This window comes from Phacochoerus africanus, chromosome 8 (assembly GCF_016906955.1).
Source record: "Phacochoerus africanus isolate WHEZ1 chromosome 8, ROS_Pafr_v1, whole genome shotgun sequence".
NCBI lineage: Eukaryota > Metazoa > Chordata > Mammalia > Artiodactyla > Suidae > Phacochoerus > Phacochoerus africanus.
Window position 1 is genome coordinate 71,946,049 of NC_062551.1, and position 19,969 is coordinate 71,966,017.

At 46.8% G+C, this 19,969-nt stretch overlaps 1 protein-coding gene across 6 annotated transcripts in view; it reads left to right on the plus strand.

Annotated features, from left to right (window-relative positions):
- Positions 1-19,969, plus strand: part of VPS13D (vacuolar protein sorting 13 homolog D) — a 255,497-nt gene that overhangs the window by 11,138 nt on the left and 224,390 nt on the right. For 4 of the 6 annotated variants that reach the window (XM_047791889.1, XM_047791884.1, XM_047791885.1 and 1 more), the window contains exons 5-18: positions 92-172; positions 2,962-3,078; positions 5,708-5,812; positions 7,211-7,381; positions 7,703-7,803; positions 8,888-9,056; positions 10,937-11,038; positions 11,180-11,381; positions 12,379-12,558; positions 13,961-14,091; positions 14,935-15,010; positions 16,017-16,187; positions 17,167-17,297; positions 18,913-19,045. In XM_047791889.1, the coding sequence (XP_047647845.1) occupies positions 92-172; positions 2,962-3,078; positions 5,708-5,812; positions 7,211-7,381; positions 7,703-7,803; positions 8,888-9,056; positions 10,937-11,038; positions 11,180-11,381; positions 12,379-12,558; positions 13,961-14,091; positions 14,935-15,010; positions 16,017-16,187; positions 17,167-17,297; positions 18,913-19,045 (1,870 nt within the window). Of the gene's footprint in view, positions 1-91; positions 173-2,961; positions 3,079-5,707; positions 5,813-7,210; positions 7,382-7,702; positions 7,804-8,887; positions 9,057-10,936; positions 11,039-11,179; positions 11,382-12,378; positions 12,559-13,960; positions 14,092-14,934; positions 15,011-16,016; positions 16,188-17,166; positions 17,298-18,912; positions 19,046-19,969 lie in introns of those variants that run through there. The other 2 variants (XM_047791886.1, XM_047791888.1) reach the window with 2 other exon arrangements.

Sequence of the window (19,969 nt, forward strand, 5' to 3'; positions counted from 1 at the left end):
AGAAATCATTTTGCCCGTGGAGCGGTGGTGGTGAGACTCACCAAATGAGTGAAGCACTAGCTTCCACTAACACCTGCTCTTTCCTTCGTAGAACGAACGCCAGCAGAAAGGGGAATCCTACTGGTATTCAGTGACTGCCTCGGTAGTTACCAGAATTGTGGAGAATATTGAAGTAAGTCCTCAGGGCTTTCGGGAACTATGAACGCAATAGGGATCGCTCAAGCCGAAATGATTTCACGTCTTGGTTGCTTGCTTCCTGTGGGTTTAACTGCTAACAGGGTGTCTGCAGAGCTCGCTGGCTGCTCGGGAGTGCCTTTCCTCGGGTGGTGCCACAGGGAAGACCTGAAAAGCAACTCCAGCTCTGGGCAGACACAGGTTTTTCTTGCTTCGGTTAGTGTGAGTAGGAGTTTTCGTTTCACTGACATTTCATTTTCTTTTTGAATATTCAAATCCCACTCGCTGAAGGATTAGCCTCCTAAGAAGCCAGGCCACCCGAGTCTTCATCACTGTAATGTTTCAGGGCAAATCACTTAACCTCTGGTCTCAGTTTCTTCATCTGCGAAAGGGGGGAGGTGGGCTCTGTGGTTTCCAGTGTGTTGTGAACAGCCTAAGATACTTAATCTCTCCCTGATGTATGTGGGGGCAGCTTGATAGTTACAGTTCCAGGACTGTTGGCCATATTTTCTGCTTTAATGACAGTTTTGTTTGTCCCCAAAAAACCAGATCCAAGTCCACAGAAATTTTCACAAATGTCATGAGAGTTAGCCTGTACCTATTACCTCCAGGTTTTCTTGCAATGCCAAGGTGACACAAGCCTTTTTTTTTTTTTTTTGTCTCTCTTTTTAGGGCCACACCCATGGCATATGGAGGTTCCCAAGCTAGGGGTCAAATCAGAGCTGCAGCTGCCGGCCTACACCACAGCCACAGCCATACCGGATCCTTAACTCCATGTTTTTAAGGTATTTCACTTCCCCCAAAATGACAGTCTGAGGTTGTTGGCTTTATAAGTTTCATAACGTTGGTAAAAAAATCAGTACATTTGAGGTGGTGACTGCTTTGAATTCTTTTTCAGACAGTTTATTTTAGCTGTCACTGATTTAAAAAAAAAATCCTCATTATTTTAATTTTATTTTTAGTAATAGCTTTATTGAGATTTATTTCACATCCCATAAAGTTCACACTTTTAAAATGTACAGTCTAGTGGTTTGTTTGTTTTTGGGGGGCATATTTACAGAGTTGTGTATTGCTCACCACTGTCTAATTCCAGAACAGTTGCATCATCCCGCAAAAAAAGCTCCAGACCCCATTAGCAGCCACTTCCAATATCCCGATCCCTCCAGCCCCTGCAACCGCTGATTACTTTCTCTATGGATCTGCCGATTCTGGACATCTCATATCAGTGGGCACTGTGCGGCCTTCTGTGTCCGGCCTCTTATCATAATGCTTTCGGGGTTCATCCATGTTGTGGCATGTGTCAGTACATTATTCCTTTGTGTGACTGAGTAATATACGCCATTGTATGGACTGCCAAAGAGGAACAAAGCTGGAGTGAAGTTAAAGTGGTGAAAAGAGATTTTATTCGGTGACTGCCGACAGTAGGGGACAGAGTAGAGCTCCATTCCAATTTGTACAGAGGTCACCAGGCCTTTTAAAGGGAGAATGAGGGGGTGTGTATGTGGGGGAGGGGCTCAGGTGAAAGATTACAAGGGCTGGCAACTCGGTGTATAGGTGTGATTAGGCCAGTGGTGTCTGCTAGCCACGCCCCCTCCTCCCAGGAGACCAGAGACGGGCCCCTCCGACCTGATGCTTACCTTTCAGGGAAATGACTTTTAGGTCCTCGAGTTGTAGGAGATGTGTGCCCATCCCACAGGGCAGAGGAAGGATGCTCCATAGTGAGCCTTTTTCAGTAAATGCTGAATAAACAGCTCTGAGCTTTTCTAGACAGGAGCTCAGGACTAGGATGGAATGTCCCAGGGACACAGCCTTAGGCTGCTAGAAGCCAGGTTAAAATCTGATCGAGTCTCTTAGTGTAGGGATTTGATGGGAGTGCTCATACCTAGAGTTTTTACAATTCTTAGGTTATACTACATTTTGTTTATCCGTTTATCAGTTGAGAGACATTTGGGCTGTTTTCACTTTTTGGCTGTGAGGAGTATTGTTCTATAAACATTCATGTATACGGTATCATGCGAATATATGTTTTCGGTTCTCTTGAGTATAAACCTGAGAGTGGAATTGTTGAGTCATATGGTAACTATAAGTTTAATTTTTTAATTTTAAAAAATTTATTTATTTGTGTATTTATTTATTTTAGGGCCACACCTGTAGCATGTAGAAGTTCTCAGGCGAGGGCTCGAATCAGAGCTGCAGCTGCCGGCCTACACCGCAGCTACAGCAACGCCACATCCCAGCCGCTTCTGTGACCTACACCACAGCTCTCGGTAACGCTGGATCCTTAACCCACTGAGGAGGCCTGCGTCCTCTGGAATACTAGATGGGTTCATCATGGCTGAGGCATGACAGGAACTCCCTAATATTTTTTAATTCATTGAAGCAGAGTGCCCTTTGTGTAGCCCGCCTTGGGGGCAAAGGAAGTAGATAAGTGCAAAGGGGATGTGCCCTGCTGGTGGTCCTGTGTCCAGGTTTGGGGACACAGGAAGATTAAGATACCATCAGGGAGGGAGGGCCAGTTATCGACTACTGTTTCAGGTGTCTTCTGAAATGATTTTATTCAAAGTATCTTAACTCTTTTCTGGAGATGGCAATAATTACAAAGAAATGCCATGCATGTCCAGTTTGTGATTATAACTCTCTTTGGAGCTTAGAGTATCAGATAGGTGTGTGGCGTTTGTATAAAATGCCTGCCCTGGTTTTTAGTGCCTGAAGGGCAGTTTGACCCTCACCTCTGGTATTCTGCCTGCAGCAGGTATCTAAGTGTGTGGTTTTTCTTTCCCCCTGCAGTTAAAAATTCAAGATGTCCACCTGCGCTTTGAAGACGGCCTTACCAACCCCGCGCATCCTTTCGCGTTCGGTGTCTGCATTAAGAATGTGTCCATGCAAAATGCCGTGAATGAGCCCGTGAGTACCAACTAGGACTGCCACCTGGGAGGAAGGCGCTGGGTCTGGGGCACTGGCGCTCTGCCCATTGTCCTTTCGTGTTATGTCGGTGAGGTCACCTTTCCCCTGTGTACTTTGCTGGGTGTGGATGTCTCTTGTCTTTTGCTGAATAGGGAAATAGTTAATTTTTTCTGACTTGCTGTTATTTCACTTATCCATTCAGTGTTGGTGCATTTTACACACAAGGAAACGGAAGTGCAGAGAGCATTTCATCTTTGGTTTTCTTCTCACGCTGTGCATCTTCTCGGGGGTGGGGAGGGCACTCATTCTGTTCAAGGTTTCTGCTGCCACCTGGAAATATTTGCCAATGGCATCCACGTCTTGAAGTCCATTCTCCACCCCTCTTCTGACCTTCATATTCAAGGTCTCGAACTACCTATAGGGACGCTTTTGTGGCATTTTAGGCATGTCATAACCCAAATGACCTCATCTGCCCATTTTACTCCCCAAAACTTTTTTCCTTTATTCTCTAACATGTTAGTAAATGTTTATTAAAAAAACAAACACTTGAAAACTAACATCTTTAGAGCCCTTTTGTGTGCCAGGCACCGTTCTCAGTGCCTTCCGTGATTTACCTCGTTGAATTCGCATTGCTTTTCCCCATCACTGTTATCCTTGTCCTGCAGCCAAGGATGCAAAGCAGCGAAGGAGGGAGTGAGTGGCGGAGCCAGATCTCGAATCCAGGTGGACCTGCTCTAGATCAGGCAGACTGTGGGTCAAATCCAACCCTGTCTGTTTTTGTAAATAAAGTGAATCACTGCCACGCCCCTGCATTTACACATTGTGCTCCAGTGGCAGAGTGGAGTAGCTACGCCAGAAACCCTTTGGCCCACAAGGCCTGAATGTTTGCCATTTGGCCCTTCCCAGAAGAACTTTGCCGTCCCTGCTCTGGAGCGTGTTCTTACCCACAGCACCGGTTTCTGCAAGCCTGTGCTCATGCTTTCACTTCTCATTCCTCAACGTCCATATCCGTTTGTTCACAATCTCCTGCCAGTTTTTCCTGCAGAATGTCTCAGATGTGGCTCTTCCTGTCGTCCTCACAACTGTCCAGGTTCAGGACCCTGTATCTGCCTGGGTTGATAGAGTCCTGTCTTCCGTGACCTCCTTGCTTCCATCCCAGGCTCTTGATTCAATCTCTAGCAATGATGCTTCTCAGCCTTTGCCACGTCACGGCACAGAGAGAAGGAGGATGGTACTTGGCCAGGACCCTGGGGCCAATGGATGTGGCTGCCAGGGGCTGGAGGTGCTTAGCTCAGAGTAACCAAGTACGGTGGACCCTTGAACAACGTGGGTTTGAACTGTGTGGGTCCACTTACACCCAGATTTCTTTCATTAAGTATATGCTACAGTGACAAATGATCCTCGGATGCAGAACCCGGGTTACAGAGGGCTGACTCTAAAGTTGTATGTGAATTTTCCACTGAGGGGAGGGTGGGTGCCCCTGCCCCCACGTTTTTCAAGGGTCACTATATTCCTAAAATGTCACGATCCTATCATCTTGCTCATTATCTTGACACACTCATGACTCAGGGGGGCAGCTCCACTGTGCACGGTTGCCAGGGTTGTTTCTAAGACACAGGCCTGACCCTGGTGCGTGTCCACATCAAGACCCTCAGCGGCTCCCTGTGCCTTAGAGCATGACACCCAAACTCCTTAGTGTGACACACTTCTTAGTGTGTTAGTTTCCTGGGTCTGAGATAACAAATGGTTGGTTTAAAACAATAGAAGTTTATTTTCTTTAGTTCTGGAGGCCAGAGTCCAGGATCGAGGTGTTACCAGGGTTGGTTGCTGCTGGCAGCTCTGAGGGAGGCCCTTTCCCACGCCTCCCTCCTTGTTTGTCGTGGCTGCCTTGGCCTTCCCCAGCCTGTGAATACGTCTCCGTAGTCTCTGCCTCCATCTGCACACAGCCTTCTCCTCTGTGTGTCTCTTTTCTCTTTTATAAGGACGCAAATGATTAGACTGGGACCCACTCCAATCTAGTCCAACCTCATTTTACTTTCATTACATCTGCAAAGACCCTATTTCCAAATAAGGTCCCATTCACAGGTTCGGGGGTGCAGGAAACTAATCAACTTAGCACCTCGTAACATCCCCAAGCTACTTTCTTTTCTCAACCCTTCACCAACTCTGCCCTCCAAATATGTGTCCACACGCCAGGCCTGCCCCCGTGCCCGAGGGCAGTGGTCCAGTTACACGATGCGTTCGCCGTCCTCTGGGGCCACAGGCCTTTTGTGTCATTGGCCCTGGTCTTTGAAGTGCGTCCCAGTCCTTCCCTCCCCTCCTTTGTCTGAAACTTACACGGTTTTTGACACTCATCTGTGCAGTGACATTTCCCCTTTGTTTGCTTATAGCATTTTCTATATTCTGCTGCTGCGGCTTCCCTCTGCCTAATTGAAATCGTCTGCATCTTCGTATTTCCAGTTAGCTAGATTCTGGACTCTCTTTAAGAGCGAAACCATGTTTTCATTCAGTTCTGTACCCTCAGCACCTTGCCAAGTGGCCGATGTGTGATTCTCCCCAAATGGCCCTTTGAGTGGATTGAGTCCATTTGAGAATAAAGAATCTTGTTTTCCTCCCTGTCTTCCCTCAGGTGCAGAAATTAATGCGGAAAAAGCAGTTAGATGTGGCAGAGTTTAGCATCTATTGGGATGTCGACTGCACTTTATTGGGGGATTTGCCTCAGGTGGAGCTGCAGGTATGGTTCTGGCAGGGCTCTGTTACGATCCAACACCAAAGTGAAGGGGGCTGAGATCACTGCCTCTTACGGTTTGTTCCCTGCGTCTCTGTCCCCATTCTCACCCCATCTCCCTCCATAGGCACACGCCCTTGAGTATGTTTGCTTGGGGTACTTGCTCTACGTGTACCTCTGAACAATGTATGGGGTTTTGTGTATGTTTTACATTTATTATAGATTATAGTGTATTATAGTTTCTTTGTTTCCCTTATTTCACTTAAAGCTCTATTTTTAAGGTGGTTCACAGTGTTGCTGTTTATACTTCATTGCTTCTGACTACTGCATGGTGTTCCACTGCCTGCATTTAACACGTTAGAGTTCTCCATGATCTCTACCGCCATTGTACTGGGCATCCAGATAATCAAAGAACAAAGCACCAGATCTGATTCTTAAAGGAGCAGTTTCTTAACTATGTTTTGTGTTGAAATTTCACCTCTGGTGGCCTTTCTTTAAGAAGTACTTAGAAAGGAGTTCTCACTGTGGCGCAGTGGGTTAAGGATCCAACTACAGCAGCTTGGGTCCTGCTGTGGTGTGGGTTCAATCCTTGGCCTGGCACAGTGGGTTAAGGATCTGAGGCTGGCCCAGCTGGAGCATAGGTCAGTTGCAGCTCTGGCTCCGATTTGATCCCTGGCCTGAGTGTGGCCAGAAAGGATTTAAAAAAAAAAAAGGAAATATTTAGAAAGTCATTATAAATCATTGATTATGAAGTGTTACTATTTGTGGAGGATATTAAAACAAGATCTCAGTTTAATCTTTTTGTGAAGCAATTGTAGATGGTTTAAGTGAAATGGAGAAAACGGACTCATCTCCTCCCCTCAATCACGATTATCTTTGGCTTGCATGCTATTGTGCAGAATGGTTTTTGTTTTGCTAACTTGACTAAATAAATGCTGTGCATCCATACAGTAAAACAATGTGTAACTACCAAAAAATAAAGGCAAAGTTCTTTATGATGAGCATGCCATAGCCTCAAAGACATAGCATTCAGTTTCTCAAACCAAGGCAAAACGGCCTGTATACCGCATGTGTAAGAATGGCTATAGAACCAGAAAATCATGGATTTGCCGGAATATGCAGAACACCTCTGGTGGAATGCATCAGAAACTGGAATCACTGGTCACCTCTGACTTGGTGGCTGGAGGATGGGCATAGGGAGGGAGATTTCCCTTTTTTTTGTCCTTTGAAGTTTTAAACCACGTGAGTGTATTACCTAGTAAGAAATAAAATAAAAGAGCTTGAGAGTCCCAGTTTTATCCTGGTTTTAGATTCTGATGCGCGCTGTAGATTAGGTAACGTCCCCACGTGCGACTTAATCCTGCAAACACGTACTCTAACGACGGGCCTTCTCGTGATGCTCAGGAGGCCATGGACAGGAGCGTGGACCAGCGCGATCATCACTACATCCTGGCGCCTGTGTGCGCGTCCGCGCTCCTGAAGAGAAACTGCTCCAAAGAGCCGCTGAGGTCTCGGCACGCTCCCCGTATCGAATGCGATATTCACCTGGAGACCATTCCCTTGAAACTCTCCCAGGTACTCTCCTCCTGTGGCGGGTGCAGAGCCCACCGTCCTCAGACAGTTGGATCGGCGGCGGGGGTCGGGGGCGGGGTCCCCTCGGGTTAGTTGGGACCTGCTGTGTTCCGTGCTGAGCCCAGAGTACAGGAGCCGGTAAATGTGAAAGCCTCACCGACGGTGGTTCAGGGAGAAATGCCCCTCGAGTTTGCTCTTCCAATTTGTGCTGGATTTCAACCCAGTGGGTTAGCTGATACGAATTGTTCCTGTGATGTATACGTTTTAACTGAGCAAAAGAAACACACTGCTTCTAACCTGTATCTCTTAACCTCCAAAAAAAAGCTGCAATACCGGCAAATCATGGAATTCCTCAAGGAGCTGGAACGAAAGGAGAGGCAGGCGAAGTTCCGGAAATGGAAACCCAGAGTGGCCGTGTCTGAGAAGTAAGGCTTGTCAATCAAGCTGTTGTGTCTGAAACGCATTTTATAGCAGGTTCTTTATTTGTACGTAGATGGGAATGTGCCTCGCTGTCTTTTCAATGTGGTTGGAGATAAAAGGACAGTCGAGGAGCTCCCATCGTGGCTTAGCAGTAAGGAATCCGACTAGTATCCATGAGGAAGCAGGTTCGATCCCTGGTCTCGCTCAGTGGGATCTGGCATTGCTGTGAGCTGTGGTGTCGGTCACCCATGCGGCTTAGATCCTGCGTGGCTGTGGCTGTGGGGTAGGCCGGCAGCTGTAGCTCTGATTGAACCTCTAGCCTGGGAACCTCCATATGCTGTGGGTGCTGCCCCCCCCAAAAGGAAACTATAGTCCATTTTTCAGTCTTTAAAATACCGTTTCTGTTGCTTATCATCGTTGATGTTCTTACTGTATGTTTATCTGGTGTCTCGGGTTGTAGCCTTAGGTCGGGGTGGTGGGATGGAGAAGGACCTCTTGGTCTCACTTAGCGAGGACACTGGCATTGCCCTGGTGGGATCTAGTTGTTAGTCAATACTTTGCAGCACTCTTGAACCGACTGCTGTCTGTCTTTCCTCCAAAGCTGCTTGGTCCCCATTTATAGAGCACACTTCATAACACCTATGGCAAAAATACATCTTTTCATGGAGGTGTGATAAACTTGCCTCGTCAACGTATTAAAACTTTTTAAAGACCCTGTGTGTTTCCAGTCCTTCCTGAAGTATTTCATTGAAACCTGACATAGTTGACTTGTTGCTGATTATCTTGCGGTGGTATTTAGCATGTAGCCACAACTTGATTTTCTGGCAGTGGCGACTTGAGACCAGTTGAGTAATGTATTATTACTGGAGTATAAATTGGGGATCGGTCATGGCGATGTGCTTTGCCAGTAGATTCATGTCCACGCACGCTGAGGTGAGCCTGATGGTACTTGAGTTCGAGGCGTAAACTGCTGGCAGGCAAGAGAAGAAGGTGTCTCGGAGTGGGAGTGGTGTGTTGTGGGTCGCCCTGGGTCGACAGCATTTTTGCCCCTTTCTCGGTTGGTAATCGGACGGTTCTGAAATGTTTCAGCTGCCGAGAGTGGTGGTACTTTGCTTTGAACGCCAACCTGCACGAGATCCGGGAGCAGAGGACGCGCTGCACGTGGGACTTCCTGTTGCACCGGGCCCGCGATGCCGTGTCTTACACTGACAAATACTTCACCAAGTTGAAAGGAGGCTTGCTGTCGGCAGACGACACGGTGAGGGGCTGCTGTCTTGTCTCCCATCAGAGGATAAGAATCTCTCTCAAAGGCAGAAGAAAATGGACTCCGTGAAGAAATCAGGTCTTTGTTAGGGATCTTGTTTTAGCCTTCCTCGGCGAGAACTTCTTGGAAGGCTCGCTTTGTCTTGACAGGAAGCATCTCCCACCTTCTGTTGCTTGAGGAGAGGCCGGCTGTGGTCCTGCCAGGCCTCTGGGCATGCTCCCCACCCCCCAGCTCTGCGTGCAGGGCCCAGAGAGGTTTCTCCTCTTGTCACTCATGTCTCCTCAAAGCCTGATCCTAACTCTTTTCCTCCAAAGTCTGTACCTGATCTCTATGGACTTTCCTAATTCCAGTAGACTTGATTGGATTTGGGGTTTTGGAGGCAGAGGCCCGGCAGAGGGTGTGAAGCGGGAGGGAGGCGAGCCCCTGTGTCACTTAACTGCAGGACCAGACACTCTTGGAACTGGCAGTCCCCAAGTCCCAGCCTGGAGCCCCCTCCTGTCTCTCTCTAGTCTCTCTGCCTCGGTCTCTTCGGGAGGGCAGTGGAGAGTGCTTTCCTCCTTGATTTGTTTCAGTTTTGTGAGTGTCAGTTTTCTCCCATAGCCGTTTAGACTGTTTCCTGTATTTTGCCGTGGGTGCTGTCTCTTCATTAACTCTTTCTCTAGGAAATCCTTCTCAGCTTCCCTCTGGCACCTGTCTTAGCTCGGGTTGCAATACCCGTTCCACCGACTGGGGGCCTTCGCCGGCAGACATCTGTTTCTCACAGTTCTGGAGGCTTCCAGGTCCGTGATCAAAGCACTGGGGGAAGACGGCCTTCCTGGCTTGTGGGCAGCCGCCACTCCCTGTGCTCACCTGGCCTTTCCTGGGTGGAGGCATCTTTCTGCCTCCCCTTCTGCTAAGGGAACTCAATCCCATCTGATGCTCCCACCTCACCACCTCATCTAAGCCTCTTCACCTCTCAGGGCGCCTTCAAGTCCCATCACCAGGGAAGGTTAGGGCTCCAGTGTATGAGTCTGGGGGGGACACATGCAGCCTGAGAGAGCACCCTGCTCTGGTCCCCAGCAGCAGTGCGAATCCCTGGGTGTTCTCACCGCTCCTCACCCAGTCACTTGGCTAATGCTTTTGTCCCCAGGGTCAGGCATGGTCACTGGCACAGAGACCTTATGAAAAGGGCGGAATAAACCAGACCTTTTGTTTTGGCTGATTTTCTTAAAGGCCCAGGCAAAGACATGGAGGGAGAGGAAACTCGAAATCACAGCTAATTTATAACACGTAAACACATATGATCCTCTCTTTCCCAGTGGTAAGGTGGAAGGAACCGCTGGGGCAGCTGACTCTGCTTTGCATCTGCATCTAGCTGGCCACCATTGCTCTCTGCTAACTAGCATAAAGCAGATTAAAATGGCCACCTCCTTGCTCATGAAACAGAAGGGAGCTGGAGGCCCCCACACTTACTGTGTCAACTTGGTCCTCAGTTTCCTCATCCGAAGGGGGAAGAGTCATAGAATAACTAGCCATCTTGCTGACTCAGGTGAGGTATGGAGCACGTGAAGTCGCTCAGTAACCTGTCATTTCTGTGCAGAGTTGGGATATTCCAGCAGCACTCGTACGTGTCACCCATTTGCAACTCAGGGCTCCCTCTCTCGTCACCAGGAGTCTCAGAGATCACGTAGAACCTGCTGGGGTTACATGGAAAAGCTCTTTCAACCAGAACCGTAGCAGTGATGGAACTTTGTATCTGCATTGTGTTTTGGCCTTTGAAATGTTGGGGACCACACGGGTTCCTTCGCGGTATCGGGGTGCTTGGGGAAGCTGTCCGCCTCCTCTGGAGCCGTAATACCTATAGTGCTTGTTTGTTTTTATTTTCACCCAAACAGGAGGAAATGTGTCGGATTGAAGAGGAGCAGAGCTTCGAGGAATTGAAGATTTTGCGTGAGCTGGTTCATGAACGATTCCACAAACAGGAAGAACTGGCCGAGGTACGAGACGCTTTGTGAGGAGAGGTGCCCGGGCCCAGCGTGCTCTGAGTGCCTCTTTGGGGGACAGAGAGCGAGCAGAGGCACTCCCCTCCCTGTTTCTGCCTCTGGCCCCTCATGTGTGTTCCTTTTTGATTGATATAGAGCCTGCGGGAGCCTCAGTTTGAGTCCCCTGGGGACTCTCCCGGAGACCCGGAGAGTGGTGGAGGCGGTGGGATGCTGCAGTACCTTCAGTCCTGGTTTCCTGGCTGGGGCGGCTGGTATGGGCAGCACAGCCCTGAAGGGAGGCCAGGCGAAGGGCTGACAGCAGAGCGGCAGGCGCAGTGGACGCCCGAGGAGATCCTGGGTAAGGTGGGAGCCGGCTGTCCCTTGCCCTTCTCCGCTGCGGTGAAGGGGACACTTGGTTCACAGTTCACTGCTATTTGTGAAACATTTCAGATAAATAAGTAGACATTTGTGAAGCAGTTTGTCTCTTGTTCCTAGAGGCAGGGGAATTTTCAAAAGAGACTTCGTTTGCATCTCTGTTACTGAATGTGAATGTTGGTGTGGCTGCTGGTGGGTCTGAGTGGCAGCAGTCCTGAGAGAATGAAGTCTGAGCAAAAGTCTCAAACTTGGAGCCCTGAATACAGTCCAGAGCCACCTTTAGACCCAGGCTGTCCAGTATGGTAACTGTAGTCACAAATAGCTATTTTACTGTATTAAAACGAAAGGAAAAATTTACTAGCTCAGTTGGCCAGCCACCGCCTTGGCCAAAGGGCTCAAGGCGCTGTGGTTAGTGGCCGCTCGTCGGGATGGTGCCACGTGGAACATCGCATCGCACTGGCAGGGCTGCCTCAGGCTGAACTCGATCGGGAGTTCAGCGTTGTCCTTTGATAGTAAGTTGGTAAGAGCCCTTATAAAGCAGTTCGGTTGTTTTACGTTGATGAGTAGATGTAAATAAACTCCATGACCTTGGAGTTCTTCTCTAAAAAACGGGAAAAATACGTAGTGTCACCAGGACCATAATTGGAGGCTTTTAAACTTTCCCATGTTTTTTTTTTCTTTTCTTTCTTTCTTTTTTTTTGCTTTTTAAGACCAAACCTGTGGCATATGGGGGTTCCCAGGCTGGGGGTCTAATTGGAGCTACAGCTGCTGGCCTACACTGCAGCCACAGCAACGCCAGATCCCAGCCGCCTCTGTGACCTACACCACAGCTCACGGCAACACCAGATCCTTGACTCCTTGAGTGAGGCCAGGGATCGAACCTGCAACCTCATGGTTCCCAGTCAGGTTCGTTTCCACTGTGCCACAATGGGAACGCCCTCCCATGTTTTTTCTTCAAGTCTTTTCTTCCTCACATTCAGGCTCTGAGGAGTTTTTTGACCCCACTGCAGACGCCTCTTGTATGAACACGTACACAAAGCGAGACCATGTCTTTGCCAAACTGAACTTGCAGTTGCAGCGAGGGACCGTGACTCTGTTGCACGAGGAGCAGGGAGCTCCTCAGACGAATCAAAGTGCTTTCATGCAGCTCGAGTTTTCAGGTACTGCCCCAAAGAGCTACCTGTGCTCTTTATCACCTGGGTACCAGTGTCCGCCTGAGTCTCACTGTCTGTGGTAGTTATGTTCTAGAAAGTTGCTGTGAATGCTGAGTTGTTGAATACGCAATCATGGCCCCACTTGGTTAGGTGCCTGTAAGCCTCTGGTCATCACGTTCCTCAGCGGATCAGTCTATGAGCTTCTTAAATGTGTGTTTGCTTAAAGGCGCCTTACTTATATGTCGTATTGATTTGTTAATTGCACGGCCAGCGGCACTGTAACTCCTGCCTCGGTGAAGCTTATCCACCACATGTGTTTCCTCTGGAAGGCACTTCAGCACAGTGCTTGGCGGCTCTTTAAAAGTGCAAAAAACTTGGCACTAAACGGACTCCTGTGAGCTGAAATGCGAAGGCAGAGCGTTGCCTTATTCAGCTCCAGCTGGAAACATGGACCTCAGGGGACTCAAACATTCCGCTGCTCGGCATCTGTCTGCAAGGCACTGCCTGTGTTCTTTTGGGGTGACACATGACGTTTAGTGAGTAGGTGAATTAGCAAATATGGAATCTGTACATTTTGAAGATTGTATTTGAATTTGAATTAAAGGTATACAAGTAAATACTCAGATGTTGGTTTTCTCTTCTCACAAAGAGTTTTATTGCAGTTCTTAAAATAGGCCCCTTATCTGAGGTTCGTCAGTAAAGGCAAATGACCCCCTAAAAAAGCCAGAAGTTTTGTTTTTGTTTTTGTTTTTGTCTTTTTGCTATTTCTTGGGCCGCTCCTGCAGCATATGGAGGTTCCCAGGCCAGGGGTCGAATCGGAGCTGTAGCCGCCGGCCTACGCCAGAGCCACAGCAATGTGGGATCAGAGCCGCATCTGCAACCTACACCACAGCTCACGGCAACGCCGGATCGTCAACCCACTGAGCAAGGGCAGGGACTGAACCCGTAACCTCATGGTCCCTAGTCGGATTCGTTAACCACTGCGCCATGACGGGAACTCCTGTTTTTGTTTTTTGAGAGGCCAAGTGATAGGCAAGATCTAGATTTATTAAGATAGGACGCTTGTGAGAGATGTAAGCGGGCGGGCAAGGAAGCTCTGCCAAGCCAGTTTGTTTTAGACTTCAGCATCTTGCGAGCTGGGAAATCACAGCCTTAGTGTGAGTTAGCAGACTGCTTGAGCTTACCTGTAAAATGCTCTGTTTAAAATTCATTCTGTTGGGAAACTTTGAATATTTCTTATACATTTACATAGATAGATGTATAGGTATGTAGATAGGGTTATTCTAATTTCAAGGAGAACTAGGTCATGATATCTGATAGTCTCCTGTAAAATATTAATGTCTGATACTTTTAAAATACTCAAGGCTCTGACGGCGTATAATCAGCTCTTAACACTTATTTTCTGTAGGTGTAAAACTCCTCGCCGAGTCTCTTCCTCGAAGGAATTCCTCCTTGCTTCTAGTCCGCTTGGGTGGCCTGTTTCTTCGCGACCTGGCTACGGCAGGAACCACATTTCCTCTCCTGGTCTTCCCCAATCCGGTATGTACCGCACTGGGGGCTGATCCATCCAGGGTGTCGGTGAATTGTGGTCTGTTTTAGGCAAGTAGCATGTAACAGTAATTTGATTTGTTCTAACAGTTGATCATTTTGAGGCAGGCTGATTCAGATCAAAGTGGAGTTAGAAATGTCTTTTTTGAATGTGTCAGAGAGCAGGGGGGTAGGGGTGGGGGGATTTATGGCAGTGCCTCCTTCCCTTCCTGTGTTAGACCCTCCTTGGAATAGCTGCTCCGATTTGGAAGATAATGCCGTAAGCGCCACCATTTTCTGCATTTCAAGGTCAATATTTGAATTTCCACTGTATCTGGCAGTGATTTTCATGTACCCTGACCCTTAGTCACTGATAGGATGTGTCATCTTTCCAGAGTTACAAAAGAACCGCCTCGTGTTTTCTAGATATGTGTAATATTTTATGCATAATATTCTTTTTCGATTAGAAGATCTGATCTAAAAGTTGGCAGAGACAGTATCAGAACAGTTGAATCTTTAGCCCCTTGTTCTTCTCATAGTTTTTTGGTGTGGGGGATTGTGGAGAGGGTGGGAGGGCAGAGAGAATGTTAGAAAAGCCACACACCTTTGGTGCCCACTGAGCAGTCATTTGTTCTGTGTGTGGCGTGCAGGCTAGCGCACTGCCTATGCAAGCCTGGGAGAAAGGCATGGGCCGGTGGGCTCGGCCTGAGGGTCTGCGGTCACCTGGTGTCAGACACGTTCTGATTCGATTGTGCTAAGATGAGTGATGCGTAAGGTGAAAATGTGAGAGTGTGTGTGCCCGGCGAATCGGCCCCTCTTGCCCTAACCTTTATGCATTTTGTGTGGGTTCATCAGCAAAAAGAAGTTGGCAGAGTCTCACAGTCTTTTGGTCTCCAGACAACATCTGCAGATAGAAGTGATCATTGCCCTGGTGAGTTGTCATATGTTCTTAAACTCATCCTTAAAAACACAATGAGGGGAGTTCCCGTCGTGGCGCAGTGGTTAACGAATCCGACTAGGAACCATGAGGTTGCAGGTTCGGTCCTTGCCCTTGCTCAGTGGGTTAACGATCCGGCGTTGCCGTGAGCTGTGGTGTAGGTTGCAGACACGGCTCGGATCCAGCGTTGCTGTGGCTCTGGTGTAGGCCAGTGGCTACAGCTCCGATTGGACCCCTAGCCTGGGAACCTCCATATGCCGCGGGAGCGGCCCAAGAAATAGCAACAACAAAAGACCAAAAAAAAAAAAAAACAGAATGAGGGGAGTTCCCGTCATGGCTCAGCAGAAACGGAAACGAATCTGACTAGTATCCACGAGGACGCAGGTTTGATCCCTGCTGTCGCTCAGTGGGTTAAGTATCCGTGAGCTGTGGTGTAGGTCACAGATGCGGCTCAGATCTGGTGTTGCTGTGCCTGTGGTATAGGCCAGCAGCTGTAGCTCCGATTGGACCCCTAGCCTGGGAACCTCCATGTGCCAAGGGTGTGGCCCTAAAAAGCAAAAAAAAAAAAAAAAAAACAAACAAACAAAAAACAAAAAACAAAAAAAACACAGTGACCATAGCTCAGTAGTCTTGGTCCGCAAAGAGGGTGCATGTCCTGCTTTGTGCCCTGTGATTTGCTGTGTGGCCCCGTGTCTGATGTGGAAACTGCCTCATGCTCTCCCCCCACCCTCGCCTCGTGACTGGGGCAACTCGCAGGGCCTCCAGGTCCTGGGTTCCATAATGGGAGCAAGTCCGACAACCCAGCCTGGGTGAGTCCTGTTGAAAATTAGAGCCAATCTTCATTAGGTTCTCTGTTTATAAAGTTGTCATAAGTGAGAACTAATTGGAAAATAATTTAGACAAATGTCTTCCCCTCCCCGCAGAAGTTCCTTGCATGTTATCGAAAATAAGGTAATTGTTTTGCTATGTTCCATTTTCTTTCTCTGGTTCTTTCCTTTAGCTGCAGACCCAGACGACCCAGTTTTTGAGATGCTGTACGAGAGGAACCCAGCGCACAGCCAATTCGAGAGGCGGCTGCATGTCAGCACGAGGCCCTTGAACATTGTATATAATCCCCAGGCTATTAGAAAAGTAGCCGACTTTTTCTACAAGGGAAAGGTTCATACCTCAGGTTAACTTTTTTGTTTGTTTGATCTTATGTGACTTTCTAAAGATCGCTTTCTTGTATTTCTGGTGGACGGGGATTCTTATACATTCAGATGACCTGGCAGTGGTAGAAAAGGGCTCAGAGGAAGTGGGTAGGCTTGTCCTCTGTCACTCAATTGTCCTTGGAAAGTTACTCTTTCAAGAGGAATCGGTATCTGTCATAGTTTCTCTTCCTTTGCCTTCATTTAGCCCACATTTAAAAATACTTCTCATTCCATTAGGATGGTGGTTTCCTTGGCTACCCGGGGTTTTGGGGCAAGTGAGTTTAGGAAGGATGCTCAAGAATTTCCTTCTGGACGACAGCATCAGTGATCTGTTTTACTCGCTTGTGTCCTGCAGAGTCCATCATCACACGCTTCTGTATCATCCTTCATTTAGTTACGCCTGCCTTTGTTCCCCCCAAAGATTTGAGATGTTCAGAAAAAGCCCTTCTATGGACAGGGAAATGGATAAGACAACAGCACTTTCCCAGATGTATCCTATCTCTCCCTCTTGATAATGAGTTGTCTGAGTTTTGAGTCCATTGTTTGAGTCTTTTCATGGAAACAGTAGCCATAGATATCTTGGCCTCATTGCCCTGTCACTGATGGACGATAGAAGGCATATCCTTCTCAAGTCTAATTTCTCTTCCAGTGTAATGTCATGCTTTTAAGGATGTTGAAATAGAATAGTTTGGAATCTTTCAGAAAATGGTTTGAGAAATTCTAGTAAGTTAGGGACCCTCCCCTCGCACACTGCCTCTCTCCCTGTGGCTGTCTCTCAGCCACCTCTGCCTCTTTCCTGTTACCTTATGTAGCACCAGGGTAAGTACAGTACGGAACTCTTGTGGTACAGACTATTTTGTGGCTTTGGTGGAAATTCCCGGTTAGCATAGGTGTAGCAATGCTCTCTTTCACCTGGCCACTTGAAAATTCTGACTCTCTGGCATGTTTCTTATCTTGTAGGTTTTGGTTATCAGTCTGAACTTGAGTTGAGAGTGGCTGAAGCTGCCCGAAGACAGTATAACAGACTGAAGATGCAGACTAAGGCTGAAATCCGACAAACTCTTGATCGTTTGCTTGTGGGTGATTTCATAGTAAGTGGGCGTAATACATACTCTTTTTAGGGGGTGGGAGAAGCGAAAGCCCTTCTTTCTATCAAGTTCTTTACATGCTGTAGATAGACATGCTTGTATCTGTTTACAATAAGTAAACTGAACCTATGAAATACTTACCAGCTGGCCAAAAAAAAAAAAAAAAAATCCAGTGTTTTTATCGTTGGAGTTTAATAAATACTAACAGATGATCGGACTACATCACATTCTTCCTTGTTCCCCTCTTGGAAGACTCTCAAGGCCCATCTTTGCTCCATTTTCTAGACCTGACATTTTATAAGTATTTAAGATCATCTCCTTTCACGTACTGTTATCAGAAGAAAAACAATTGGAATGACACCCCAGCTTTGATTTCTGGGGATGATGATCACTTTGTGATGCTAAGTGACCAGCTGACATGGGGTTAAGGAGATATAGGAGAGCCAAGAAACATCTCAACAGTCCAGCACACCTGGGTCTCTGACCCACTGGCCTGGAGGTGCACTTCCAAGATACAGCAGTAGGTGGAGCAGTTGAGTGCAGTTTCTTTTGGACAGCGGGGAGCTTAAGGGTTGGCAGAAATGTTGAGAGGAAAAGGTATATGGTATGGCATGGAGAATGAGTCTTGATTTTTGTTTTTGTGTGTTTGTATCAACACAAATTATAACATTTAGGATCTTTTGATTATCTTAGACCAAGAGGTTTTTTTGTTTGTTTGTTTGTTTGTTTTTGGCTATGCTCGAGGCGTGCGGAAGTTTCCCATGCCAGGGATTGAACCTGTGCAGTGACAATGCCAGACCCCTTAACTTGCTGAGTCACTGGGGAACTCCTCTTTTTGATAACTTTTTTTTTTTGCTTTTTTAGGGCAGCACCTGCATATGGAGTTTCCCAGGCTAGGGGTCAAATCGGAGCTGTGGCAACCAGCCTACGCCACAGCCACAGCAATGCCAGATCCTTAACCCACGGAGCAAGGCCAGGGATCGAACCCGAAATCTCATGATTCCTACTCGGATTCGTTTCCACTGCGCCACGACAGGAACTCCCTGATAACATTTATATAAATTTGCTTTTACCAAATATAATTGAGACAAAGTTTATTTGCAGGGAAAAGCTGTTCACAAATTCATGAATTGGTGTTTTTTTTTAATCTCAAATGTCACAGCTTACATTTTTCACTAAGATATTTTGGCACGAAAGTTCAGAGTTAGCAATGTCCATGAATAGATAAAAATATTCGGATTTCTACATTTTTTGAATTCCACGGTTTCTACAATAAAGTGTTAAGTCCTATAAATTTAGAAATGTTTAAATCATTTAAACTTATTTAAATGTTTAAATGGTTTCTTAAACCACTGATCATCAAAATCAAAGCGCAGACAATTCCCTGAACCACTGATTTGCACATTTTTTTTTTCCTCCCACTGCAGACATTTGCCTGTGGTGATATCTCAAATCCTCAAGCATTCAGATCCACTTTGGTTCTAAACATTCTGCTGTAATTCCATAGACCATCCGTGACCCTAGCTAGTGTGGCTTTTAGGGAGCCTTGAACCCCCCTTGATGAAGTTGCCCACCGTCAGCAGTTGCAGGTAAAAGTTATTTGTCATTCTTTTTGCAGGAGGAGAGTAAACGGTGGACTGTACGACTAGATATTTCTGCCCCGCAAGTGATTTTTCCTGACGACTTCAAATTCAAGAATCCCGTGTTGGTTGTCGTGGATCTAGGAAGAATGCTGTTGACCAATACCCAAGGTAGAGTGTGAACGGGAAGAAGTGAAGCCGTACCTCGGTTGGACTGACCCTCTGTGCTGAACCCAGCAAAGCTTAAAAAGGATTTTCTTAACACTTTTTAACTCTGAAGTTCACTGGTTACTTTTTAATAATGGCTTCATTGACGTATACTTGAAAATGTACAATTTAGTTGTTTTCAGTATATTCATAAGATTGCACAACTCTGTTATCTAATTCTAGAACATTTTCATCATTCCATGAAGAAAGTCTAACCCATAAGCAGTTAATCTCTATTACCACCTCTCCCAGCCCTTGCCAACCACTAATCTTGCCTTCTCTGTGGATTTGCATATTCCCAACAGTTCGTATGAATGGAATCATGTAATATGTGGCCTCTCATGTCTGACTTCTTTTACTCAGCATAGTGTTCTCAAGGTTTATCCATGTCGTAGCAGGTGTCAATACTTCATTCCTATTTTCGGCTGAAGAACATTCCCTGTATGAGTATGTTGCATTTTATTTATCCATTCATCAGTTGGTGGACATTTGAATTGTTTCCGGTTTTTGGCTCTTGTGAGTAGTGCTGGGATGAACATTCATGTACAGGCTTTTGTGTAGACGTATTTTCCGTCTCCTGGGTTTGTTTCAGTGTGGACTCACTCGGTCATATGATGACCTTATGTTTAACATTTTGAAGAACTGCCAGATTGTTTTCCAAGGAGGCTGCACCATTTGCCTATCTCACCAGCGTTGTATGAAGCTTCCAATTTCTCTACACCCTGGCAACACTTGTTATTCTCTGTCTTTTGGATTCTAGCCATTTTTATGACTATGAAGTCATATCTCACCGTGGTTTTTATTTGTAGTTCTTATGTAATGTTTTGTATTTTAAGAAACATTATTTCTCAGTACATAATTTTAGGAATAGAGATTTAATCTATTTAG